This window comes from Prinia subflava, chromosome Z, assembly GCF_021018805.1.
Source record: "Prinia subflava isolate CZ2003 ecotype Zambia chromosome Z, Cam_Psub_1.2, whole genome shotgun sequence".
Lineage (NCBI taxonomy): Eukaryota > Metazoa > Chordata > Aves > Passeriformes > Cisticolidae > Prinia > Prinia subflava.
The window spans coordinates 99,414,088-99,437,229 of NC_086283.1; the positions used below are offsets into that span (position 1 = coordinate 99,414,088).

General features: G+C 37.5%; 1 protein-coding gene across 1 annotated transcript in view; it reads left to right on the forward strand.

Moving 5' to 3' along the window:
- MRPS27 (mitochondrial ribosomal protein S27) overlaps positions 1-23,142 on the forward strand; it is a 43,200-nt gene that overhangs the window by 1,615 nt on the left and 18,443 nt on the right. The window contains exons 2-4 of the mRNA XM_063422609.1: positions 508-585; positions 6,111-6,181; positions 8,055-8,113. Of these exons, the coding sequence (XP_063278679.1) occupies positions 508-585; positions 6,111-6,181; positions 8,055-8,113 (208 nt within the window). The remainder of the gene's footprint in view (positions 1-507; positions 586-6,110; positions 6,182-8,054; positions 8,114-23,142) is intronic.

The window sequence follows — 23,142 nt, forward strand, 5'->3', positions numbered from 1 at the left end:
TGGAAGAATGGAGATTATAAAAATGAAAGTATTTTCAGTGAGACATGCCTTTATAGGTGGAAATAATAACCATTCAGCAACAACAGAAAAGCCTGTTTGGTGTAGCCAGGGTTTTTTTTTTTTGCTTATGTTTTTAACCTACATTTAGCTAATTGCTAATATTTCATGAAAAAGGTTTTTGTTTACAAAGAACTTGCTTTTATTGTTGAGGGTTTTTTCTACCTTCACAAATTTGATATTTTCTCAAATATGGAGTTTAGGTTTGGAAATACTTGTTTCATGCTGAAAAAAGAACTTTTGGGGAAAGCTTTTCGGTTTTAAATATTACAGTGTAATAGCTGATCCACATATAAAAAATCTGGATTTTTACATTAATAGCTACTGGCATAAAGACAGTTTAATGCATCCCACTTGGCAAATACGACAGAAAAAGGTGGTACCTCTTAAAGTGTTTATTTAGAGCTGTGTAAGCAACCCAGCTTACTTAGTGATTTCTCTCTTTATTAGGTCGAAGATCTCTTCTTTCTTCAGCCTATGTGGATAGCTCAAAATGGGAAAAGAGGAAAAAAGAAGAGCATAACCTGGGTGAGAAAAGTTTGTTTCTTATTACCACTTTGTCTAATTAATTGCAACCTGAGTTCGGTTTTGGTTACCTTACCATCTGTAAATCCTTCAAATTAAAAAGGGTGTGAAACGATATGCCTTTGAGCTTCTATGTCAAAAAGTGCTCAACGTGTTAAAAACTTGTCATGTGTATTTAAAGCCATAGTGCAGAAACAAGTTAAAATTTGCCTGTTTGCTTAGTGTTCAGTTTCTATGAGCTGATTTTTCTATCACAATATTCAAAGTGTATGACTGTCTCTGACTGATGTCTTCATTGACATTGTTTTAACAGTACTGCAGTGTGAAAAAATGCTATTCTGTAAATACTGCAGGACAATCATATTTAATGGCATTTTTAAGAGGAAATTTTCCTTTGAGTTTTGCAGTGTCTTCTTAAATAATAGATTTTTTTTTTATTAGGGGGTGGGGAATGAAGATAACCTTTATTTTCAAGAAGTTATATGTTATATCTGCAATAGTAGTGAGATCTCCTGTGCAAATTTTATAGCTAAATTATTTGTCCAGATTACATTTGAAATGACATTTCATTGTCTTTTGGTGACTGTGTTAAATACAAAGCGTCTTGCAAAGCATTATTCCATACTAAAGATAGATTTTTAAATTATTATTTTGTACCACAGGTATTTTACGAGACTCCTAATTCACAGTCTGCTTTCATGACTGGGCCCCTGAACTGTGGTTGTTATTTGCAACACAGATTCTGAGGCTGAAGGAAGAATCATCAGGTGAAATTCAGGGGCTTTTGTCAGGCAGGAGGACAGCCAAAATGATCAGATTGATGTTTTTATGCACTAATTTGTTTCTTTTATTTGCCTGTGAGCATTTAGGTGGGAATTGTCAACATGTATTGATTAGAAACAGCCAGTGGGTCCTCATGTCTGTAGCTTGGATCCTGCAGAGAGTGTTAATACCTTGGTGCACTTTGCTGTCAGTAGGACTGCTCATGCAGTGTATTTTGGGATGGAGCCATGGATTTGTGCCCTGGAATGTATTTGAACTAGTCACCTCCAGGTGAAAATGAATTATTTTGAGAAATGTCATGGCCAATAGAAAGCCACTGTCAAAGAAAATATTGTGCTGGTGCTGGTACAGTCCATGTTTGGCTTTATCCAGGCCTGGCAAGACCTTCTGTGACTGTTTGGCAGGCACAGTTCTTGCTGCTCCTCTGCTGATGGTCTTGAGCCAAAGCAGATGTCTATTGCATGATTTTCAAAGAACTGCTTTGCATTTTCATTTTGTGTTCACAGAAGAGAGAAAACAAGTTAACACGGTGTCAGCTGTATTAGCATTTTCAGAGAGGAGACAGCCCTGCAGACGTCTGCTCTGTAGCTGTCAATTGTGTGGTTGCACATACAATCTTGTCTGTACTAACTGGTGATTATAGCTAGAGTGAGTTCCTTGTCTTGAGGAAATGCTCTTTTTATTTGTGCGTTTCAAACGTTGTTTCAGAACTGTTGTCATGCAAAACTGTGTTGTGAGAATACTTCTAAAGGAAAAAGAAGTATTTTTTGATTTAAAGTCAGTTCCATTTTTCTGCAGCAATGATGTGCTGTCTCAGACACAAACTCATTTACCATGTCCATGTAAGGCATGGTTTATTGTCTTCTATGTAACCTCAGTTTAGAATCCAGGTATTAATGAGTTTAGCAAACTTCACAACTGAAAAATGTATGGGAAAGAGCAAGGCTGTGTTTTGTGTACCAAAACACTTTTGTTCAAGAAGATAGGAATTGAAAATATGTTATTTTGGAATTTGCAAATTGCTTGTTGGTAGGAAGATAACTGCCTAGAAGTAATTCTGACTCCACTTATTAAAAATGAAGTACCAAGGAAACTAGAATCCTGGGTGATGGCAGAATCCAGGTGAGATGGGAAATTTCTTTTTTTTGTTAGAAAGATTCACAGTACCTAAATTGGCTTATCTGCAACACGAGGTGGCAGTGCTGCCCTTAGAGACATGAATAATTTCCATTCAAAGCCTTATTCAGTCCAAAGCTGTTGTTCTTTCCAGTTATGTGGAAATAGAGATAAATGTGGAACAAATAAATTTGTAATGCAAAATACTTGCCTTGGCCTTTATATTTTAGTTGGGTCTTTAAAATAAAGCAAGGCTTTATTTATAGCACCAGTTAGCCTGTGAATTAAAGTATTAGCTCTGCTTATCACTCCCAGGACAGGTAAACTGCATCTCAGTTGTATCATCATTTCCAACTGCTGGATCAGAATGCTGTCTTGAAGGAACCACTTCTAAGAATACAAGGCTGTAAATAGAATAAAAGTGACCTTATCTCTTGGCCAGATGTGCCACATATTAATAATGTGCTACTTGTTGATGTGCTACATTGTGTGGATGGGTACAGGCTGTGAATCAAACTGAAACTGTGATGATTTCCTGGGCCACCAAGCTGGAAGTCATAACCACTGACTTGGAAGGGGAGGGTCAGTATTTTCCAAGTCATTGTCCTGAACCACCCTGTTGCAGGCAACAAGATGTTGAGTTTGTGTGAACAAAAGAAAATAAAAGTGAACATGATGTCTCATATACCAGGGTTGCAGAGTCCTCTGTGGACTCACAGCCTGAAATTAAATGACCTAATCTTATATTTATGGTTTGTTTCACCAATTCCATTAATTCTTGAATATGCAGTAATATATTTTTAGAGACATTAAATTTATGGAATTTATCTTTTACGCTATTTTTTGATATTTTTAGGCTGCATGTATGAGAGATTGCATAGACTAGTGGTGTTTTTGATGAGTCAGATAAAAGCATTTGCAATATGTACAATTTTAAAATGTATATAGAATTTTGATTTGGCCATTAAAATATTGGTTTGGTTTACACACCAATGTAAGCACTCAGGTTTTCCCACCAAAAATGCTAGGAGACTTGGGCATTCAGGATGCTTTAACTAAGAAAAAGCTTTAATCTTGATTATTGAAAAGCAACTTATGGAGCCAACTTGATTTACAGAAAGTGGCTGAATTATTTCAAATTATGAATTTGAGAAAAAGAAGTCTGGTGTCTTCACAAAAAACAAGCTAGGAAATAATCACTCATTGCAATTAATTCCTGTAATACTACTACTGCGGAAGCAGCAACTTGTCTGAAAACAAAGCTAGATTTCCCGTTATCTTCATTTTTCTGCTGTTCTTTTATATTTAATAAGCCCTCATTTTGTTGTTTCTCTTACACTGGAGATGACAGATAAGTGTTTTGTGTTATATGGAGTTCATAGATAAGTGCGTTCTGTACTGTAGATGTGATGGAGAGCTTCAGCTTCATAGAGAGCAATAAAAGGTCAGTCATTAAAATTCTATGTGTGAAATCTCTCAGAGGATGCTGTTGTATAATGCCTAACAGTCTTGTGATCTTGTATTCATGGCATTGTATTAGTTTGGTTTATATTCTGCTAAAGTAATCAGTGTTCTAGAGTGGGCTCTTCATCTTCATGAGCACCTAGACAAAAAAAATGCCAAACTCAGGGCTTAAGTGTGGCCCAGAATGGTCACAGAGATCACCTTCTACTTTAGGGAGGGTGATGCATAATAAAACCAGCTCTGGAATAGATGAGTGAGCTCTGAGTCCCATGTCCACATTGCTGTATCACCCAAGATAGCAGATTTTGAAGCAAACACTCCTTTCCAGCTGTCTCAAAATGGAGATGAGGAATGGTGAAGGACAGTTGACTTTATTTAGGCCAGGACCTACCCAGTGCTTTGATCTGGATGAGCTGAGTTGGTCTCAGCATCCCTACTCTCTTAACTTCTAGCACTGCTGGGAATGCTCCCTGTGCCTTTACCCATGTGCTTCATCATGACTTTTGTGACTTCTGGAGAGATGGGTAATACAGGCACTTACAGGCCCTTCTTGTAAGGATTCCCATATAAATTCCTTCACCATTAAAAAATTGCATCTGTGTTTTTGGTGGTTATCTTGTACAGCATGGCCTTGATAGCCCACATCACCTCAGCATCTTGTGCTGTCTTTTATAGGAGCTGGTATTGGCCTTACTAGCTTTGTCACAAATTTCCCTTTGCTTTCATGGTCATGAAAAGTTTGCCTTCCCTCAGCCAGAGGATAAATGCTCATTTTGTGTTTTGAGGAACTTCTCAGGAGGAAAATGGTTATGTAAACAAAGAGTACTGCTATGTGGCAGACAGCAGCATTGTACAGACCAGGAGTCAACTGTTTTATTCCAAGTCAAGGGCTCTGTCATTTTTTTACTGAAATCTTGATCCATGTGCTGTAATTTGACAGATTACCTATAAGGTTAGAGTAGCACGGAATGCCATTTGTTTTGTTAAAACTGTACCCTCCATTGTTCACTGTGGTACAGGTGTTTTTAAAGTAATAAATAGTGATATCACTTGTTTTGAGGACAGCATCCCTCAGAGACAGAGCATGTTATTGTTGCAGTGCTGTGTCCTGCCCCTGACAACTTTGCAAGAGTAGGCAGGTTAGTCCGTCCTGATGTAGTGCTGCAATTTCTGCTTACCTCACATTTCACTGGCAGGTGTGGAGGCAGGTTGACCTTTTTGGAAAATTAATTCTAAAGTGAGCCAGCCCATCAGCTTGCCAAGGATGGCCAGTGATCTTTACTGAGAGGTGTCTAAAGAGTGACTCACTCAGTAACAGTTTCAAATGAGGAAACAAGTTCGAAATGTTGCAGAGGGAATGTGTTAGATTTCTCCTCCTCAAGATGGAGGAAGAGTATGATTGAAGTCCCTAAATCTTATAGATTTGTTATTGTCAGTTGATGGTCAAACAGATGACATTAAGCATATGTTGAGAAGCTTAGTCTATCTGAGTAATCTTTATTTTCCAGGAACAGTACAAAGCTAAAACTCCAAATTAAATTAATTTAGCTTCCAATTAATTCATTAAATGCAATGGCTGGCTACCTGTTCGACAGACAGAAGTTTAAGTTCCTGCATGGTCAGATTAATATTGTTATATGACTGCTGAAGCAGAATGCTGTAAAGCTACTTAGTTACTGGCACAGTGCCCTATTTGATTAACAGGATTTCTTTGGATTGCTGTTTGTGACTGTAAGGTTTATCAGTATGGTACCACATGTTTCTGCGTCTCATTGTTTTACTGTAAAATAAAAATCCATGCCTAAAGCACTGTCCAGCATATGCTAGGCTTGAAAGTAAATGAGAATTTTAAGGACATCTGCTAATTTTTTGTTTTAGATGACTTATGTTAGTTATACTAATTTCATCTAGCACTTTATAGAATAGGGTTTTTTTACCCATTTTTTCTGGTAATTTAGGATCATCAGTTGGAGAACTTTCTCATGTATTATTTTCTGTCAAAGTGTTCAACAGTAATTGAAAGTACTGTTTTCATACAATTTTAATTGTTAAGAACCCAGAATTTGATTTCATGGACATAAGTTCTATTCTAGGTTATATGATGGCTCTGCAGATTTTCCTGTTGTGCCAGTTGATTAAACACGTGCTTTTTCTGCTTTCTCCAGCTGACCTAGCCCACTTAATGGACAGAACCTATGAAAGAAAACTGCCTGTCAGCTCTTTGACACTAGCCCGGGTAAGGAAATAAATCCCAACCATAAACTGGTAGAAGTGACTGTGGAATGCCTGTGTAGTGAGCTGAGAGGCAATAAATGATACCACCTCTCTTAGGAGTTCAGGGATCATAAATGTCTTGTTATATTATTAAACTGCTGCATAAAGCTGTTTTATTGATACTTTGTACTTATTAGTTAGTACCCAGACCATAGGGTCTTTAAAGCAGATTTCTTTTTTTAAATCAGGCCTCGCTGTTACTGGCTTGTGTATTTCCCTAATATGTGTTTCCTGCCTTCCTGTGATTTCTGTCTTTGTGAGAGCTTTAAAACCTCCTCAGGCACTGTGTAAGAACCCAGGCTGCTAAGGGAATGCATTGAATTAGAACTCTGCACTGTCTGCCTTCCTCCAGTTCCAGGCTTCTTTCAGAGTGAGGTGGAGGTGGACATATTTTGCTTTTATAGCTTTCTGTCGTTGTAGCAGACTGAGGCAGAACAAATGCTGATGTGTGTTAAGCAAAGCCATTATTTTTACTGGAACTAGTAACCAGTTCCATCCTCTAGATGGGTTAATCTGGAAAGGGGGGAGAGAAGCCAAGATATTGTAATGAGGAAGGAGAACAAATATGTCATTTGTTTAAAAAACAAAACAAAATAATTTCAGTCTTCAAAATTATTCAGAGAAGCTGAGTTATCTCAGTAATATCCCTAATTAGTAATACCACTAGTAAGGATAATTTGCACCACTAACTGAAGAGTGACAGAATGCTTTGTTCAGTTACAAGACCAAGCATTTATACAGATCAAGCATTGTTGACTGTTGCTTCTGAGACCATGGCAGGAGGGAAATGGATGTTCCTCTCTTTTTTATGAATCAGTTTTATTCCTTTCCTGCTTTGGGCTGACCTGCCTGGAGAAATGGTATTTTCAGTTTGTCAAACAGCCCCATTTTGCAATACCTGGAGCTAATATCAGATTCTTACTTTCTGAAATGTAGGTAAAGCACACAGGTATGCTATTGCCATGTTCAGAAGATGAGATCTCTATGTATACAGCATGCAAAGAGAATTAAGAAATGGGAGACCAAATACCAGTCAGCTGAAATTATTGTTTTTAGCTTAGGCTTAGGGTGAAGAGAAGTACTGACCTTGAGAATATATTTGTTTATTCTGAACTAAGTTATTATAATATAAAGGTGCTGTGGTGTTCCAACACCTTTATGCTTATGTTAGTAAAATGTACAGGAAAATGGGATTCACTGTTACCATAAGACAAAGTCAAGTTGTGAACTTGGCTTGTATTTAAGTAATTGATAACAATGGGACTTCTGTAAGAAGATGTGATTGTAAAGTAGAGGACAGTTTTGCTGTACAGCATGAGAGAGTGATTTTTTCTTACCATTATTTATAAGTGTAGTGAAATACAAAATTTTGCTGTCCCTGTGCTTCAGAACATATAGTATGAATAGGCAAACTATAGGGAAATTAATATTTTTGGAAAAAGGAATGAGGCATGTCAAGAGTCACTCAAAATTGTATCAAAAAACGTAAGGAACTGAATATATGCTTAAAAAAAAAGGGTATGATTAAAGAGCAAAAGATCTAGAGGAACAGTAAAAATACAGGATACTGAACTGTAGGGGTTTAATCCTCAGATGGCTTTCAAGATGCATAATGTTTCTCAGAATTAAGGAAGGGAGTTGTCTCAATTTAAAAAGATTTGAGTTTTAGCAGACTAGAAGAAACCAGAATTAGGAGCAAACAAAGATGTGAAGAATAACAGTACAGTCAGCCAGCTAAATGTGCCAGACAAATGTATTTTGTTACTGTGTTTTCTTCTAATATGCTTCATGTGAGTGCTCCCTTCTTAAGCTTTTATTTCTTTTTTTTAAATCAGTTTGTTGACAACATTTCTTCACGAGAAGAAGTGGACCAAGCCGAATACTACCTTTACAAGTAAGCATCTTTTCCCCCCACCATGAACTTTGAGTCATATGAGTAAATACTATGAAATCTTGTCCTTTTGAGACTGACCCTTTCCAGGTTCTTGGCTTTGATTTGTCTCTTGCAAAGTATGCACGTCTACTTGTCTTACAACTCACAGCCAATGGCTTTTCTTGCCAACTTCTCTGTGGTTATGGCTGCCCTTCTCTGGACCTCTGACGTTGTCTCCTGTCAAGCATGTTAATCTGAGATACTGAGCTAGCAGCTAATGCAACCAGCAGCTGTGGTTTGTGTTAGAGATGCTGAAATGATAAGGAGTCATGTTTGTTCAGAGTTTTTCCTTCTGATACTTCATTTTTGTTGTCTGAGTCATTATTTATCTAAATTGGCTACAAGATGTTTGGATGTCTAAGGGTAGGGTTCAAGGAAGCTTGTTTCCTTAGAACACAGAAGAATGAGAATGGTCATCCTGTGGTAATGACCAAGTCAAGGCTGAAAGAAATGTATTATCCCTTTAGTACTTGTATGTTTCCCACATAAGCTGTGTAGTTCACTTTATGCATGGGTTGTTAGGATTTTCAGCAACTATTTTAGTATTGATTGATGTGTACAGGGTACCTTTTGTGGTAGTGTCAGGTTGGATGCTTGCTTGCTTGCTTCATATCAATACCTGTCAATATTGACTTTAAGAGGGCAGAAATTATTGCTGATCACTAGAATAAATAAGTTCTTTTATGACAGTTGTACACACGTTTTGAGAACTAAGTTTTGTGATGGAGAAAGTAACACATCCTGTCAAAGCACATGAGAGAGCATCCTTACAAATAATGCCAGGTTGTTATTTGTAAATAATAAGAGTAGGATTTTATTTTAGTTAAGGTGTTTTCTGGATAGCTAGTTTAAGTATATGCACAGTTTTAAGTAAATAACGACCTTAGATTTCAGATTCCTGATTCTGTGGTACTGTTGGGACAGTATCCGAACCTTGGAACTTCAAGATGGAAACAATAGAAATGTTAATACTAGCAATATCCTGTAGTTTAAAACTAAAAGTAGGAGGAAGAATCTCTCACAGAGGGGAGGTTAGTGGAGTTTTCATTGCTTTTGATCAAGATCTCACTAGTCTTACCAGAATCTGTGGTCAGAAATCAGTTTCCCGTCCTGCAACAGCAGAGATGAAAACAGAAAAAAGTAAAGCCAGTTAAATGCAAACCCTTTAGTACCTTTTAGTAACATTCTTCAATGGGTTATGCCACATGTCCTTAAGTCCTCTCTGATGGAGTCAGGCCCTCTAGGGACAGCAATTCCAAGACACCTGTGACTTCCCTGGCATGCAAAGGAAAGTGGAGTAGTTTCAATTGCTAAGTCTCAAAATCCAAATACTGAGGTGTCTGTAATGTATCTTACAGGTTCTTTTTTCTTGAAAAAAGAAAGAGTGATGAAGAAGTTGGAGCATAAAAAATGGCCCATAGTAAGCGGGAGAGAGTATTACTGGAATCTCTAACATGTAAATATCCTTCTTAGTCTTAATATGTGCCTGGTTAGTACCTCAGGTAAAAAACCACAGGATTTCGATCCTAAAGAGCATGTTCTAGTAGGGAGAGTTACAGTTCAAAACAAATCATGGTTATTTATTATTTCCCTAAGATAAAATTCTGCTATGGTTGGTGAGAGTATAGCTCTCTGATACTGTATTTGTATAGTACCAAATACACAAATTGATACAGATTTTAGTCGTTTATATGGAGAGCATAGAAAAGTATTGATGTGTCACACGGCTTGTCAGGCATGCACTGGCTGTAATTTTTCTTCTGTGTGTCCCTGTGATGCTGCCTTTGGTATGGCAAAATGCTGTCTTTTGCTGATATTAGCATCAGTTTTCAAGGAAACTTCGTTTCAGCATTGATGCATGAAACTATTCCCAAAATGTGTATGCAGGATGTGAAACAGTGTAGAGAGGTCTGTAATTCATGTAAAAATCCTAATTATAACAGCATTTTCTCTCAAATGAAAATAAGTGTTTGAGCTTCGGGATATAGAAGATTTAGGTATTTGCAAGACCCTTTAGTTGGTCTTTACATTTTGCACTTAGGCTGGAGACATGAACTGAAAGACATTTTTATAAAGATGTTATAAAACATCTTTGCAGCTGTAAGGATGTTTGACACAGAAAAATGTCCTGTGTAAATGGCCATACCATGAAACATAAATGAAGGTGGTAGAGAGGGAGAGTTAAGGAGCAGAGAAGCTTTGACAAGAAAGCTCTCTTTTTCAGCCTTAATGTAAAAGTTCCAAGTACGATTTTTGCTTTATTTAAGGAGACAAAACTTCTGAACAGGAGAAAGGCAGTATCAGAGAAAAACTGGTTTATGTCCGATTTTTATGTTTTATGTCTTCTGAGGTACACACGTCCTCAGAAGGACTCGGCATTGCAAACAAATGTTGTGTACATGGCCTGGTAAGTTGACTGTATGTGCATTTGCCTGAACATAATTAATCAGAATGCTCCCAGAGCCCTGTGGTTTTCCCCTTAGCTCCTTATAGGATATAAAGAGGGGAATTTGATACCTCTCACGAGTATTTGGAACCTCTGGCAACCTGAGGGGAAGGGTAATCAGTTCCAAGGCCCCTTATAAGGTTGGAAGGTGTTCCTAGTACAAAAGGCAAACTGCCTGTGAGAAGAATCAGAGGGAAGTAATGGCATTTCCATGCTTGCAGTGTGGTGTTTTCCTGGAGATGGTAGTGACAGATCTTGTCATTGTTAGCTTTGTAGACTGGAGACTTTCCATCTATGATGTGAGGCAGAATATAGTTTCAAAAAGTAGTATTCTGGAGCATTACCATAATGCATTTAGGATCCTAAAATAAAATTGGTGCATTATATTTAGACCTATGCTTTTAACGCAGTGGATCTCCAGCCGTACTGTCTCCACAGAGGATCCTGAGCTCTCAAGAATAGCTGTGTGGAAACTGCTATGCTACATTGTGGGACATGTCAGTAAGATGGTAAAGGCCAGTTTGAGGCATGATGTCATCTGCTTTCAGTGCTCCTCTTTTTGTTCTCTTCTCAATACCTCCCCCCTTCTGTTAACTGTCAGACTTTAAAAAAATCCTTTCATCTCCTAGGATCCCAGCAAAAATTCTCATCAGAATGCAGAGCACTTTCAGCCAGATCAAAGATCTGCAGTTCGCTGTACTTTGTCCTGTCTCACTAAGATGTCCCTATTTCACACATCAGGGTGTTTTTCATATGATTGAAACATTAGCATAATGAAGAGAGGTTTTGTGATGTGGCAACTGCTGATTTTGTATGTAGGTTTTACGCCAACAAAGATTTTTCAATGTGTGTGAAAAGAATTGCTGAAGTTTTTTTTATGTTGAGATTCCTCAAGAGAATTTTTAATTGCATTAAACTCATGACCCACCATGTAGAAAAAAGTATTCATAGTGTCTGGACAATGTGTTTGTATGTGCATGTGCTCTGCAAATTCTTGCACAATCTGCCCAAATTTTTTTTTTACCTTACTGTGATTGGTAATTTTTTTTGAAAATGAAGCTGTTTCTCCAGACTTCAGGATTTATTATCTGGGGCCCATACTTGATTATAATCACAAAATGGGACAATAGCAAATGATTAGAAGTTATTCTTAGATGTAATATCTTTTATAGAATCATAGCATTGTTTAGGTTGCATGATAACAAGTTACAGTTTTGAGGCCTGATTTGAGCCTTTCAATCATTTGGGGCTGTGATCTCTGCACTTAAGAAATTGTGCTTTTTCTTTATAATAGCTATGTGTCACTCCTTTGGGCAACATTACATGCAAAATAAGTTTCACCTGCACTGTATATTTGCATTTCTGTTCTGTGGGTGCAGAAGTTGCACTTTAGCTTTCATGCCAGTCAAGCAGCTTAGTGTCTGAAAATGTTGTTAAAGTATCATGTTGTTAAAGTACCTAAAGTATCATTTATAATAAATTTTCACAATGGACCAAAAAAAGTGTATTTCTGAATGATATTTGCGTGGCATTCATTGTCACTACTCATTGTACTTTTATTTCTGTATGTAAGTCTGCAGTATGTAATGAATACCATTAGCCTGTTCCAGCACAAAGAGAAGAGATGTAGACACAGTCCTGTAACATATTTAATTCTTCCTTTGAGATGTTTTCCTTCTCTTCAGGCTGTAGGGGAAATAGACTTTATTAACTGATCAAATCTTGGTTTTCAGTGCCTCCAGAGAAGTATATGGGTTAAAAAAAGGTATAAAAATAAATGAGTTGGAAATAGCTGCTTGCTATTCAAGTTATGCAGCAGCTGTATTTTGGAATGATATTGAGAAGTAGTGGAAGCATCTGAAGAGAAGAACACACTTTGATGGCAGAATGGTATGTTTTACCAGTTTGGACACCTGCCTAGACTGAGTGCTCCAAAATAAGTTCATTTGCAAAAGATTTGGGCAGCTCTTCAGAAGGTAGGGAAGCACAACAGAGAGATGTACCTCATTAGAATATTTACTTATTTTCATGTGAATGACAGAAATACCAGTGTTTAGTGCTGTTCCACTGTGGTTGCCAGTGTGTGATGCTGCTTTATCTGAAGAAATACTGGTCACTGTCCAAGCCAGTGCTGTCAGATGTAGGTTGTGCTTCTGGCTCCCTCATTGACTCATTTCTGCACAGAGGGGCACACGTTCTTACTCTCTCTCATCTTTCACAGTTTCTCTGTTGTGTTCATCTGGCCACGGTTTGTCACAGTCTGAACTGTCTGAATCTTTGGAAAAAAAACATTTGTAGATATGTTTCAGAACCCAGAGCCAAATTTCAGCAAGCCTTATCCTGTAAGCACATCAAATTTTGGTGTGCTCAGTGTAACATGCTGTGAAGTGTGGGAGAACCATCAATAAAGATAAAACATTGAAGAGTATTCAGAAGGGTCTTTTTGTGTAGTACATGCCTTTTTAGTCATCTGCTTTTCAAAGTTCGTCTGTCCTTTTGTATATATAGTTTAAACTTGGCAGAAACTGGTCAAGAATTTTCTAGGCACTGCATATAAAAGCACAAAAAGTTGGAAGGCTTTTTATCAACACTTTTTTTGTGTCTATGTGTTGCCAGTGCTAAAAAGGTGAGCATTTGGGTTTTAAAAGCTTTATATTTAAAACAAGAGGAAAAGAGAGGTTCTTCTATAAACAGAGTGCAGTATCAGTGTTGGGGGTAATCTGTCCTCCTCATCATCTACAATATGTCTGGAGTCAAAAGAAAGACAAAGCCAGTCAGATTCAGAAATTGACAGAAATTACTTGGTCCGCACTCCATGTGGACAAATTTTTCATTTAATATTGGAGAACAGGCTTTCATTAAAATTCTTGGAAGAAAAGAATATTAGTAGAATTTCCATATCTTTCACCCAACATCTTTCTTGCCAACAACTCAAAAGCTTTCTGTCTAACAGCTTCTACTGGAAGTAGTTTAAAGCCCAGTGTGACCAGATCTCAACTGTTGCGCTCATATATTGAAGGAGAAAGGGCAATTTTGTCTCAGCATTTGACCCATGCTCATCCCTAAAAGTCAATTTTGCTATATCCAGTGGCATTCCAGAAGTTGTTTAGTAAATCCTGGCATAAGTAAAAAGCCTGAGTGGAGGCAGATCTTGCATTATGTTTTAGAAATACTGAAAGTCCAGACAGAGGTTATATGCAGCTGTAAATGTAGAGAGCGAGCTGTTTATTTGAATCCAAATAAAATCTTTTATAAGCCTCAGAATTTAAAACAAGATCTGTTCCTTTTACTAGCTTTAGTTAATGACTAACATGACTAATAATTGTAAAGACATACTGGAGAATTAACTCCATCTGGCTTCCCCTGTGAGGAATTCCTGGTTCTGCTACAGCCCCTAAGCAGCAACAGCAGTCAAAGCCAGTCTTCAATTCCACATAAATAGAAAAAAAAATGAAGTTAGCGTTTTTATTGAGTTTCTTGTACTTTAGCTTTCCTAAATAGTGTTAAATGGTACAACAGTCTATTCTCTTTCAGTTATATTGAAAGTGGCAGCTACCAGCATAAACCCATGGATTTTTGTTAGGCTTACAGCCATTACCAGAGCTGCCATGGTCCCTTCCTTAGGACTTTGTTAAGTTAACTTTGTAGTTATTGTATCCATCAAACAAAATCATTCTTCCTTGTGGTGCAGGTATGTATTTCCTTTTTGTATCAAAATAAATACACTAGAAAAAATAACTAGTAACTACTTGTTAGTATCAACTTGTTATAGGATAATCTTGACATACTGAAGACCAGAGCTGTCTTACTCCAGGTAGGTTGATTAGAATAAAAAATATTTGAATTGTTGACTTGGTCTTAGTTTAAATCAGTGAGCAAAAAACTTTAATTGAAATTAAATATTTTAATAACATTTGATGTTTATAATTTAAATTATCTTTTTAAAGAAGGCCTTGTTGTTTTCTGGCAGCAGAAATTTAAGTTTTTCAAAGCAGTTTCATTTCTTTGGAAGGATTGTACTCAATTTGGAACCATTTTCTTACTGAGCAAAGAGACAGTCTTTTGCAGATACTTCCATGGTTTACAGGTATTTCTTTACAGCTTTGTTTTATGTATTTGTTTTTCTTGTAAAAAAAGAGATAAATATTTACCGGATGCTGTTTTCCCTGATGTGGACAGCTGCCTTTGAGAAAGAACCTTAAGTGAGAGTATTACTTTTCTGCAAATGTTCACATATTACTGAGTATGTAAACATTAATTATATTAAATACATTAAATATATTAAACATAGCAGTTTAGAATACCTTGATTTTATTTGGTGAAATAAGATTCTCAGTATGTCAGGATTTTTGTATTGGTAGGTGCTAGTTTTTATTCCTGTTTTAATTTGGATGTGTTAAGCGTGCATTCCTACTATTTTCACTCACATTTTACTCATTTTTGAGCTCAGCTAACATAGAAGAGTAAGGAGTATATTAATGTTTGCAGCTGTAGAAGCTTGCAATAGTTATAAAAAATTCTGTTTTCAGTTGCTTAACTAGTAACCTTCTATAGTTTGTGCTATGCTGCTTGTAAAGCTAACTGTACAATGTATGTTTCTTGAGGAAACAAATACACTTAATACAGTTTTTTATTTGCAGGGCATGTACTGCTTTATTTTTCTCAAAGAGGAACTCTGTTGATTTTTGGGTTAGTTTTAATTTACAGAATCGTAATGCTTAGTAGCACTGGATTGTGGGATAGCCATTCAAATGAAAATACTAGCCCATTTTAACTTCATCTGTTCTTACACAGCACATATGAAATAATAAAATAGGCTAAAAATGGGAGAGCGCTTATCTTAAACTTTTGGAAATTCAGGTGTTTGTGCTACTATGAGCAGCATACTCAAAATTCTGAACAGTTTAAATGTCATAAACAGAGGGCCAAGTACAAAGTCAAAAGGCTTCCAGACTAGGCAGAAAGTATTTTAGGAAAGTCAGTGATCAAAATTCTTTTACTGTAATCAGTAGTAAAAGAAAGAATAAGGGTAGTTTTTGAGGTAAATTGAGATATTATTTTGTTGCCATTGAAAGTGGTGAAGGTTTTCCAAGGGGTGAATCAGGGTGTTCCTGGCTTAAATGGACTCTGCAAGCAGCTGTGGATGAGCTTCTGATGAGAACAATAATGTTATTGAAAATCGATTTTTAAGAACAGAATGAATATTTATGGCCTGTATTGTGTTAATTTTATTATGGAAAAAATAAATTAGAAGCTGGATAGTGAAGATAAGCCATAAAAAGTGTTGGCTTTCAAATGTCCTCAATCTGGGAAACAGGAGTTGCATAGCTTGCCACAGCTGTTGGGTTTAAAATACATCTTGGGTTAAATGTACATCCTGTAAAGTTTACCGACTTACCAGGATTTACTTTATATTTTTTCTTCTAATTGTTTTCTCTGACTTGTAACTAAAGGAAGTCTTATAAGAAAGTGAGACTCAACATCCACTAAAAATGTGAAGTGCTTTAAAACACTGCAGGGCATAATCACATGGTAGTTTAACACAAAAAGGGATGTCTGTCTAGTTTTCTGTATTTTTTTTTTCTTTACAATGTTTGAGGCAAGATTTTTTTCAGGAGACTAATGTGAGTGCTAGGAAGACTTATACAAGCAGTTTCATGACATTTTTGGTTTTCTACCATGGTAACAATATATGCTCTTGCAGATTGCATGGACGCAGGCCTGGGACCAAAGCATCTCTAACATTCCACTGCCTGAGAATTCCTACCCTGCACCACACTTGTTAAGAAAACTGCCAGTATGGTTGAATGATGGCAAGTCATGTGCTAGTTTGTGGGGTAGACTGAAGAAGAGAAGGACAAAGGCATTAAGATATTTTTTCCTGTCACACCTCGGCCAACATATGAAATACCAGGCTTATGTAGTGTTTCAGTGAGGACATCCCTTCATTTTACTATATGTAATGAAAAGTCCGTATGATCTTAGTTCTAAATAATTGTTACATAAAATCTTGGTTTATTTCACAGGCTTTTAAGATGACTGTGGTCTGATTAAGCACATAAAAAAGGGGGACTACACCATCTAACTTGACTTTATATCCAAGAAAATTGTTCTGTGCTTCGTTAGTAACAGTGAAGATGTTCAGGCTTAGTAATATGATACAGTAGAGAGCATCCAGTACAATCTATTTTGCTCAGACTGTCTGTGGTTTTAATGCTCATTGCTGCACAGCATGTAGTAATGGGTAGCAGGTGTGATATAAGTTCCAGAAGGTGAAAGCCTTTGGAAATGGTAAGAGCATTTAAGATGACCATGTTAAGAAATGGAGTAATGCACCACAGTTACAAATCTGATCCTTGTTTTGTTATACTCCATTTTAGACAAAATGGTTTTATAACCAAATGAAAATGATTATGATGGAGAGGAGGTAGGTTACATTAGCATGCATCCTTCTTTAGCTTGTAAATGACTGGGCATATTAATTTTCAAGTAGCTGCCTTTTTATTTGAAAAAAAATTATGTTAGTGCTTTTTTAGAACTGTACATCAACATTCAGTTATCCAGACATTTAGAAAATTATGTTATTATTTCCAATGCACTGTAGATTTCGTTTTGGTCCTAGTAATAAATAAATTTGAAAAGCCTATATGTTACTCTATTTCAGTGGTTCTGTTTTTTTCTAAATAATTCCATCTTCAGAAATGCCCAAAAAGATTAGAGTGCAGAACAAAAATGAAAATAAGTAGGCACATTTATTCAGCTTGTATATTGGCTTATTTCTGCATATACATTTGTGCCTGTGAAAAAGTGTTCTCCCTAAGGGCAGAAGCTTGATTGCAGACAGACCCATAAAAATAATGCTTTGCTGTAATTAAATAGAGGAATATTGAATCAGTAGATAAGCAAAGGTTGTGGATATTATTGTTTAGCAGAAACAGGAAGTTAAGGTGCAAGTTTCTGAATATAAGGTGCTCAGTAGCAAAATGAAAAAAAATCTCCAAAACCAAAACAGTCATTCAGGGTGCTTACTTTTTTGTTGTTTAAATGCTGCTTTATTAGTGAGCTATTTTTAAAGCTGCATGCTCCAGAAAATGTGTCTGTATTGTCTGTTGGAATGAGTCCAAGTGCATTTTCTGTGCTTCTCTGTACCAAGCACTCTGCTGAGCTACCTGCAGCAGTTCCTTCTGCCGTAGTTCCTGTTACTTCTTTCCGTTTCTGAGATTTACTTGGTAAATTCTTGATTTGTAATTAAGTTGACTAATCCCTGAATAACCCTTCCTTACCTTTCTTTTGTGTTTTTTGCGGAGGGCATTGTGGGATGGAAGAACAGTATGGGTTTGGAAAAAGCTTAGGTAGAAGTCTGAGCCTCTCTTGTCAGCTGATTTTATCCCCTTACCTGTTTCCTAAAATCCTGATGTGCCCCTGTCCCTGAAGGAGAATATCCCCAGGCTTTTCAGCTGCCTCTCTGTTTTCCATTTGCTGCATCAGTTTGAAAGCCTGAGGGACTCAATTAGATGTGGAGTTGGTTGTTTCAGGAATAACACTGTGGCTGCTTTCAGCTGTTGTTTTCCATCCCCACCACTGTTGCATCTCTGTGGGATGCAGGACTGCACACCCTTGAAAGATGCCGGGGTTGTCCTTGCCTCTCAGAGTCCATCTAATTAATGATCATGTGCGTGTGTGCTGTGCCAGGCCTTCAGCTGATTGAGGCTGGTCCCTGGTAGCTTGGGGAAACTGTTTTCTCTTTGGACCAGGTGAGGATTAGACAGGGGATCTAGTTTGGGGAGCATTTAAGCAGCAAAAAAGAATGCTTTCTTGGAATTATTGTTAAAATCGGAAAGGGATATACGAGAGAATGGCTGATAGAAATGCCTATTTGCTCAGCTGTAAATATAGACCCAATAGTAATTACTTTCTTATGCTGAAAAGTGAACAGAGATTTTGGTTATTTTCCCACCCACCACACTCTCTTCAGTCTAGCACTTGTCAGGGTGAAGGCACACAAATTTTGGCATCTGGTTTTGCCAAAGCAGATTTTCACCTTTATGAGTGATAATATGTTTTTCAAGAATTGTTGTGGCTATAAAGCTGCCTTTAACCTCCAAAGTCAACTTCACGGTGATCCTCTTTACGTTGGTATTTATTCTGCTCTCTCCTCTGTAATAACTGTTTTCATTGAAAAAAGGGGGGAAATACTCCTTTCTTCAGAGTTCCACTATGGAGTGAGCAGAGCTGGACTTAAATCGAGCTACAAGCTGAATAGATGGCCTCTGGCAGCAGACAGCTGGGTGTCAGACGGGCAGCATCTCCCTCCCCCTTGTCTACACTGCCTGTGCCAAAGTTGACAAACCAGACTGGCTGCTCCTGTGTCTGACTGGGGCTGGACGAGGTGTAGCACCTACTGCGAGAGCATGGCAGCACAGCATGTGCAGCAGGAGTGGGACAGGCCACTTCACCAGCAGAAGGATTTCTTCTTTTTTTGTCTTCTTTGAAGTTGCTGTCCTGCAGTGGTGACTTCTTTTTGTGATTTCCCTTGCCCAGATGAAGTCATAAAGCAGCAGGTTCTTCTTACATAAGATACGACTGTGTTGATTTGAAAGTTATGAAGAAATAAAGTTATGGAGAAATAAAGCCAGACTGAAAGGTGTGCAGTACATAAAAGCACATAGTTGTAGTGTTTCTCCTGCTCTTCTGTCTCCCCTGTTCTCCTGTGCACTGTGTAACATGACATGTATAAGGGCTCTGTACCGTGTCTTGGGAAACTGGTGCTGTAAATGTCCATTCAGAGCCTAAATACAAAGTCTGAGTATGCCACTGTAAAAGGGCAAAGTAGCAAGTCATCCTGGCAGTGCATTGTGGGCCAGTCATTGGCAGAACCAAAAGCATTAGTGAGTTATCATAGAATATGCTGAGTTTGAAGGGACCAGTTAGGCTTAGAGAGCCCAGCTCCTGACTGCACAGGACAGCCCCAAAAATCACACCTGAAAAGTGCCTGAGAGCATTGTCCAAGTGCTTATTGGACTCTGGCAGGCTTGGTGCTGTGACCACTATATTTATAACTTGCAATCTTGGATGTGTTCCTGTCTCAAAAAAGGAGAAACAACGAAATACCTTTTTGCATTATGAAATCCTCTGCCTGTTCTGGGTTGTGTGACCTCATTTTACTGTGCAGCTTGCAGCTACCTACGCAAGGAAGCATTTGTCCTACAGTACAGTCAGTACTTAAGGAGAGGTACTTGCTGTCTCTCTTTAAATAACAGAGCTGACTGCAGTCTTCTTCTGAAAAGAATAAGAATAAAACAATCATATAGCTGGTAAGAGCCCACAAATTTCAAACTGACGTGCAAAACGCTTGATGTACTTGCTTTTGTGTTTATCATTGATATACTTGCTTGATGTAGTTGCTTTTCCTTGAGACTGACATATGCAGTGAGGCAAAGGACATTTTAGTCTCACTGGTCTCAGAAGTTAAATATACTAAGAGGTATGCTAACTAGATGACTCAGAAGTACTGTGATTAGGTACTGTGGTTAGAGAACAGTTAAAAATGTGGAAAGGACTTGAGCACTTCTTGTTCCCCATTGCTAAAAGTAATTTTATTAGGAAAATGCATGTTTGAAAAAAAAAAAAATACCAGTAAGCATTGTTTATTGAGACATGACATGAAAAGTAAACAGTATAATGAACTGTGTGGTAGTCAAGACCTGCCTATTCACCAATGGTCAGCCTTTTGGAAATGGTTGTCTTTGACCGTGGCTATGGCTGAAACTGCAGGTATCAGGGCTTTTGTCCTCTTTTTAGTTGTTTACATTTAATATGAAGGCCTTCTTGTCTGCTTCTCCTTCACTCATGGGGTGCAGAAGGAGAGCAATACACAAGGACATCACACTGTAGCAGTGAAAAATGTGGAGAGCACAGGTATTAGGTCAAAATTAGGCTAACTTGAATTCTGTGCCTGTGGCAGCAAAACTGAAAAGGTGAAACATGGACTGTGCAAATCCAATTTGTGAAGTGTTTGGCAGCAAATGCAAGGTTTGACTCTTCCCCTGCTTAAATTGCTTGCTGAGATCCATTCAGTATTTGTATTCCTGAAGCACTGTCTTCCCAACACCTCTTTTTTGCTCTGATTGCATGCGGTGTGAAACTGAGTAATTCTGCAGAATAAACAGTTTGGCTTGTACACTTCTGTATTGCAGCCTTTGACATATTCAAGACAAAAATGCATCATTTATGATCTGTGCAAGTTCAGCTGTGATCAAACTGAAAAGTGTCAAGGGTTATGTCAGTCGGTGTAATGTTACAGTAGTTTGAAGCTAATGTGTGATGTATTTCTGGGAGCTGTTTTGTGAACCATAAGGAATTTGAGTCAAATAAATGGAAAGTGCAACATAGTTACAATAGAGACTGCAGCTCTGAGTGAATTAGGTCTCTAACAAAATTACGTTAATTTTGCCCCAGGTTAAATTTACACTGAGTATTAGGCATTTTTAAAAAGTTGCTGTTTGCAAATACAATAATAGCAATGTCTAGTTAGAGGCTGAGATTTTTTTTCCTGCCATAGAATCAAGAAGTCATGATTTGCTTTTCTTGACAGCAGTTTTTATACCTATGCATGAAGTATGCCTATTGAATATGGCATGAAAGGAGTATTTTGTCATAGTTTAGGTTTAGTGCTAAAAGGCAGAAACGCCTTGATGTTGATGGACTTCCCTCTGACACTGAACTATCACAGAGTCACTGTTTTGTCTGCATGGAAAGCCCTTGGTGCTACATCTTTGTCCAGCTTCATTAATAGTTACTGGAAAGCAAGCTTCACTGTGACATCCTTGCAGTAGTTGGTAGCTAAGAGATGGGGGGTTTTCTAAAATATCTGTAGTAATTTATTTAAAAAAAAATAGGCCTAATGAGCTTTAAAGCAATTTAGCCCCTCAAATGATGTAAAATTATCTGTGGTTGAAGGAAGTCCATTACATAAGTACAGTGTGGTACACAAAGGATTTTAAACTTACTTTCTAAATACAGCTAGTGGGAGCTACCTTTCTGCTGGAAAATGACATTCTGGCAGCCTTTAGTGGGCAGTCACTTGGCAAAGTGAAAGGGGTACAAAGGTGGTAACAGTAACTAGAAATTGCCAGCAGGCTTTTGCAGTCATTTCTTTTTCATTTTTAGAAATAAGTTGATAACTTGTGTTATAACCAGCTTTCAGAGAAGTAAGGACAGGCATAGCTGAGTTAGTAAAATGGCAACAATCAAGTCAACGCTTTACTGATACGTTCCTTTTTTTACAGCCTTGTGTTAATCAGTTCTCAGAGATCCAAGTAAAAGAATCCAGCAGAACTGACCCTTTGTTGAGCTTTGAAACAGCAAGTTTTATCCTGATGCACTTTGAAATTGCTGAGGATAAAAAAAATTCCCTGAAGCAAGAATTGTAGTATCATCTATGGTTCTTAATTTGTCTGTTTTTGTTTGCCAGGATACCGGAAAAAGATATAATTAGTGGAAGAGTTGGTTTTAAATTAGTCTTTATTATGGTTGCATGGGGACAAGGAGAGGCACTTGAGAGAATCTTATCAGAATCACTATAGCAACAGCTCACTTCATCATTCCCAGTGTGTTTTCTCAGCCTGTGGTACATTCTATACAGTGTTAGTGACATTTATATTCAAAACCAATCATTTCAATTGTAAGTCCAGAAGTATTTGTCACAGAGTGCTTTGTCCTTTACAGTCAATAGTGCAGAGAGATGTTGGGCTTTTTATTATTGTTATTATTATGACACAACCTTTTCTTCTTAATTGTTGCTCTTTGAGTGAATTTCATCTTTGTGGTGAAAATAGTATAGATTCTTCATGTGTGTGAGAAGAAAACTGGATTTTTCCTGATTGTCTCTTTTTAAAAGGAGTGGGAGAGGTGAAGGGTGGTGGGTAACTATTATTCTGGGAAGAGAAGAAAAATACTGTATTAAAAAATCTGTTTATTAGGTTTTCTTCATTGCAGTTCACCTTATCATTTTGTTAAGTCGAAAAGGGGGGTTACTTTATTCATAGCTTGCATTTGAAATAAAACTGAATGTGATAAATTTGGGTTCTTCATGAAACTAAAGAAAGCATCACCACCTTTTCTTGGTAACAGTGTTCTCTCACTTACAAGTCATGCTGAGGATCCCCAAATGTCCATCCCTAGTGAGCTGGCTGGTGACCTTCCCTTTAACCTAGAACAAGGAATCGTGTTGATACTGGATTTTTAAATGCTAAGGTCTTCAGTTTCTACCTAGATAAGGCCTGTGGCTGATGTCACCCTATTTTAGGTTAGGCACACAGAGCATGTTCAGCCAAACTGACAGAGACTAGTTCATGTTCTTAGAAGTGAACTTTATTGGAGTTCTGCCAGGGAATGCTTAATTCTGAAGTACTTTGAATCTACATGACTAGAGCTTTTTAGGAAACACATTTAGCAGCCTCGAAGAGTTTTCCCAGGGATAGAGAGTGTACTGAGTGTATGTTGTTTGAGCCCTGGCTTTGCTTTTTCAGTCTGAACCACTTAG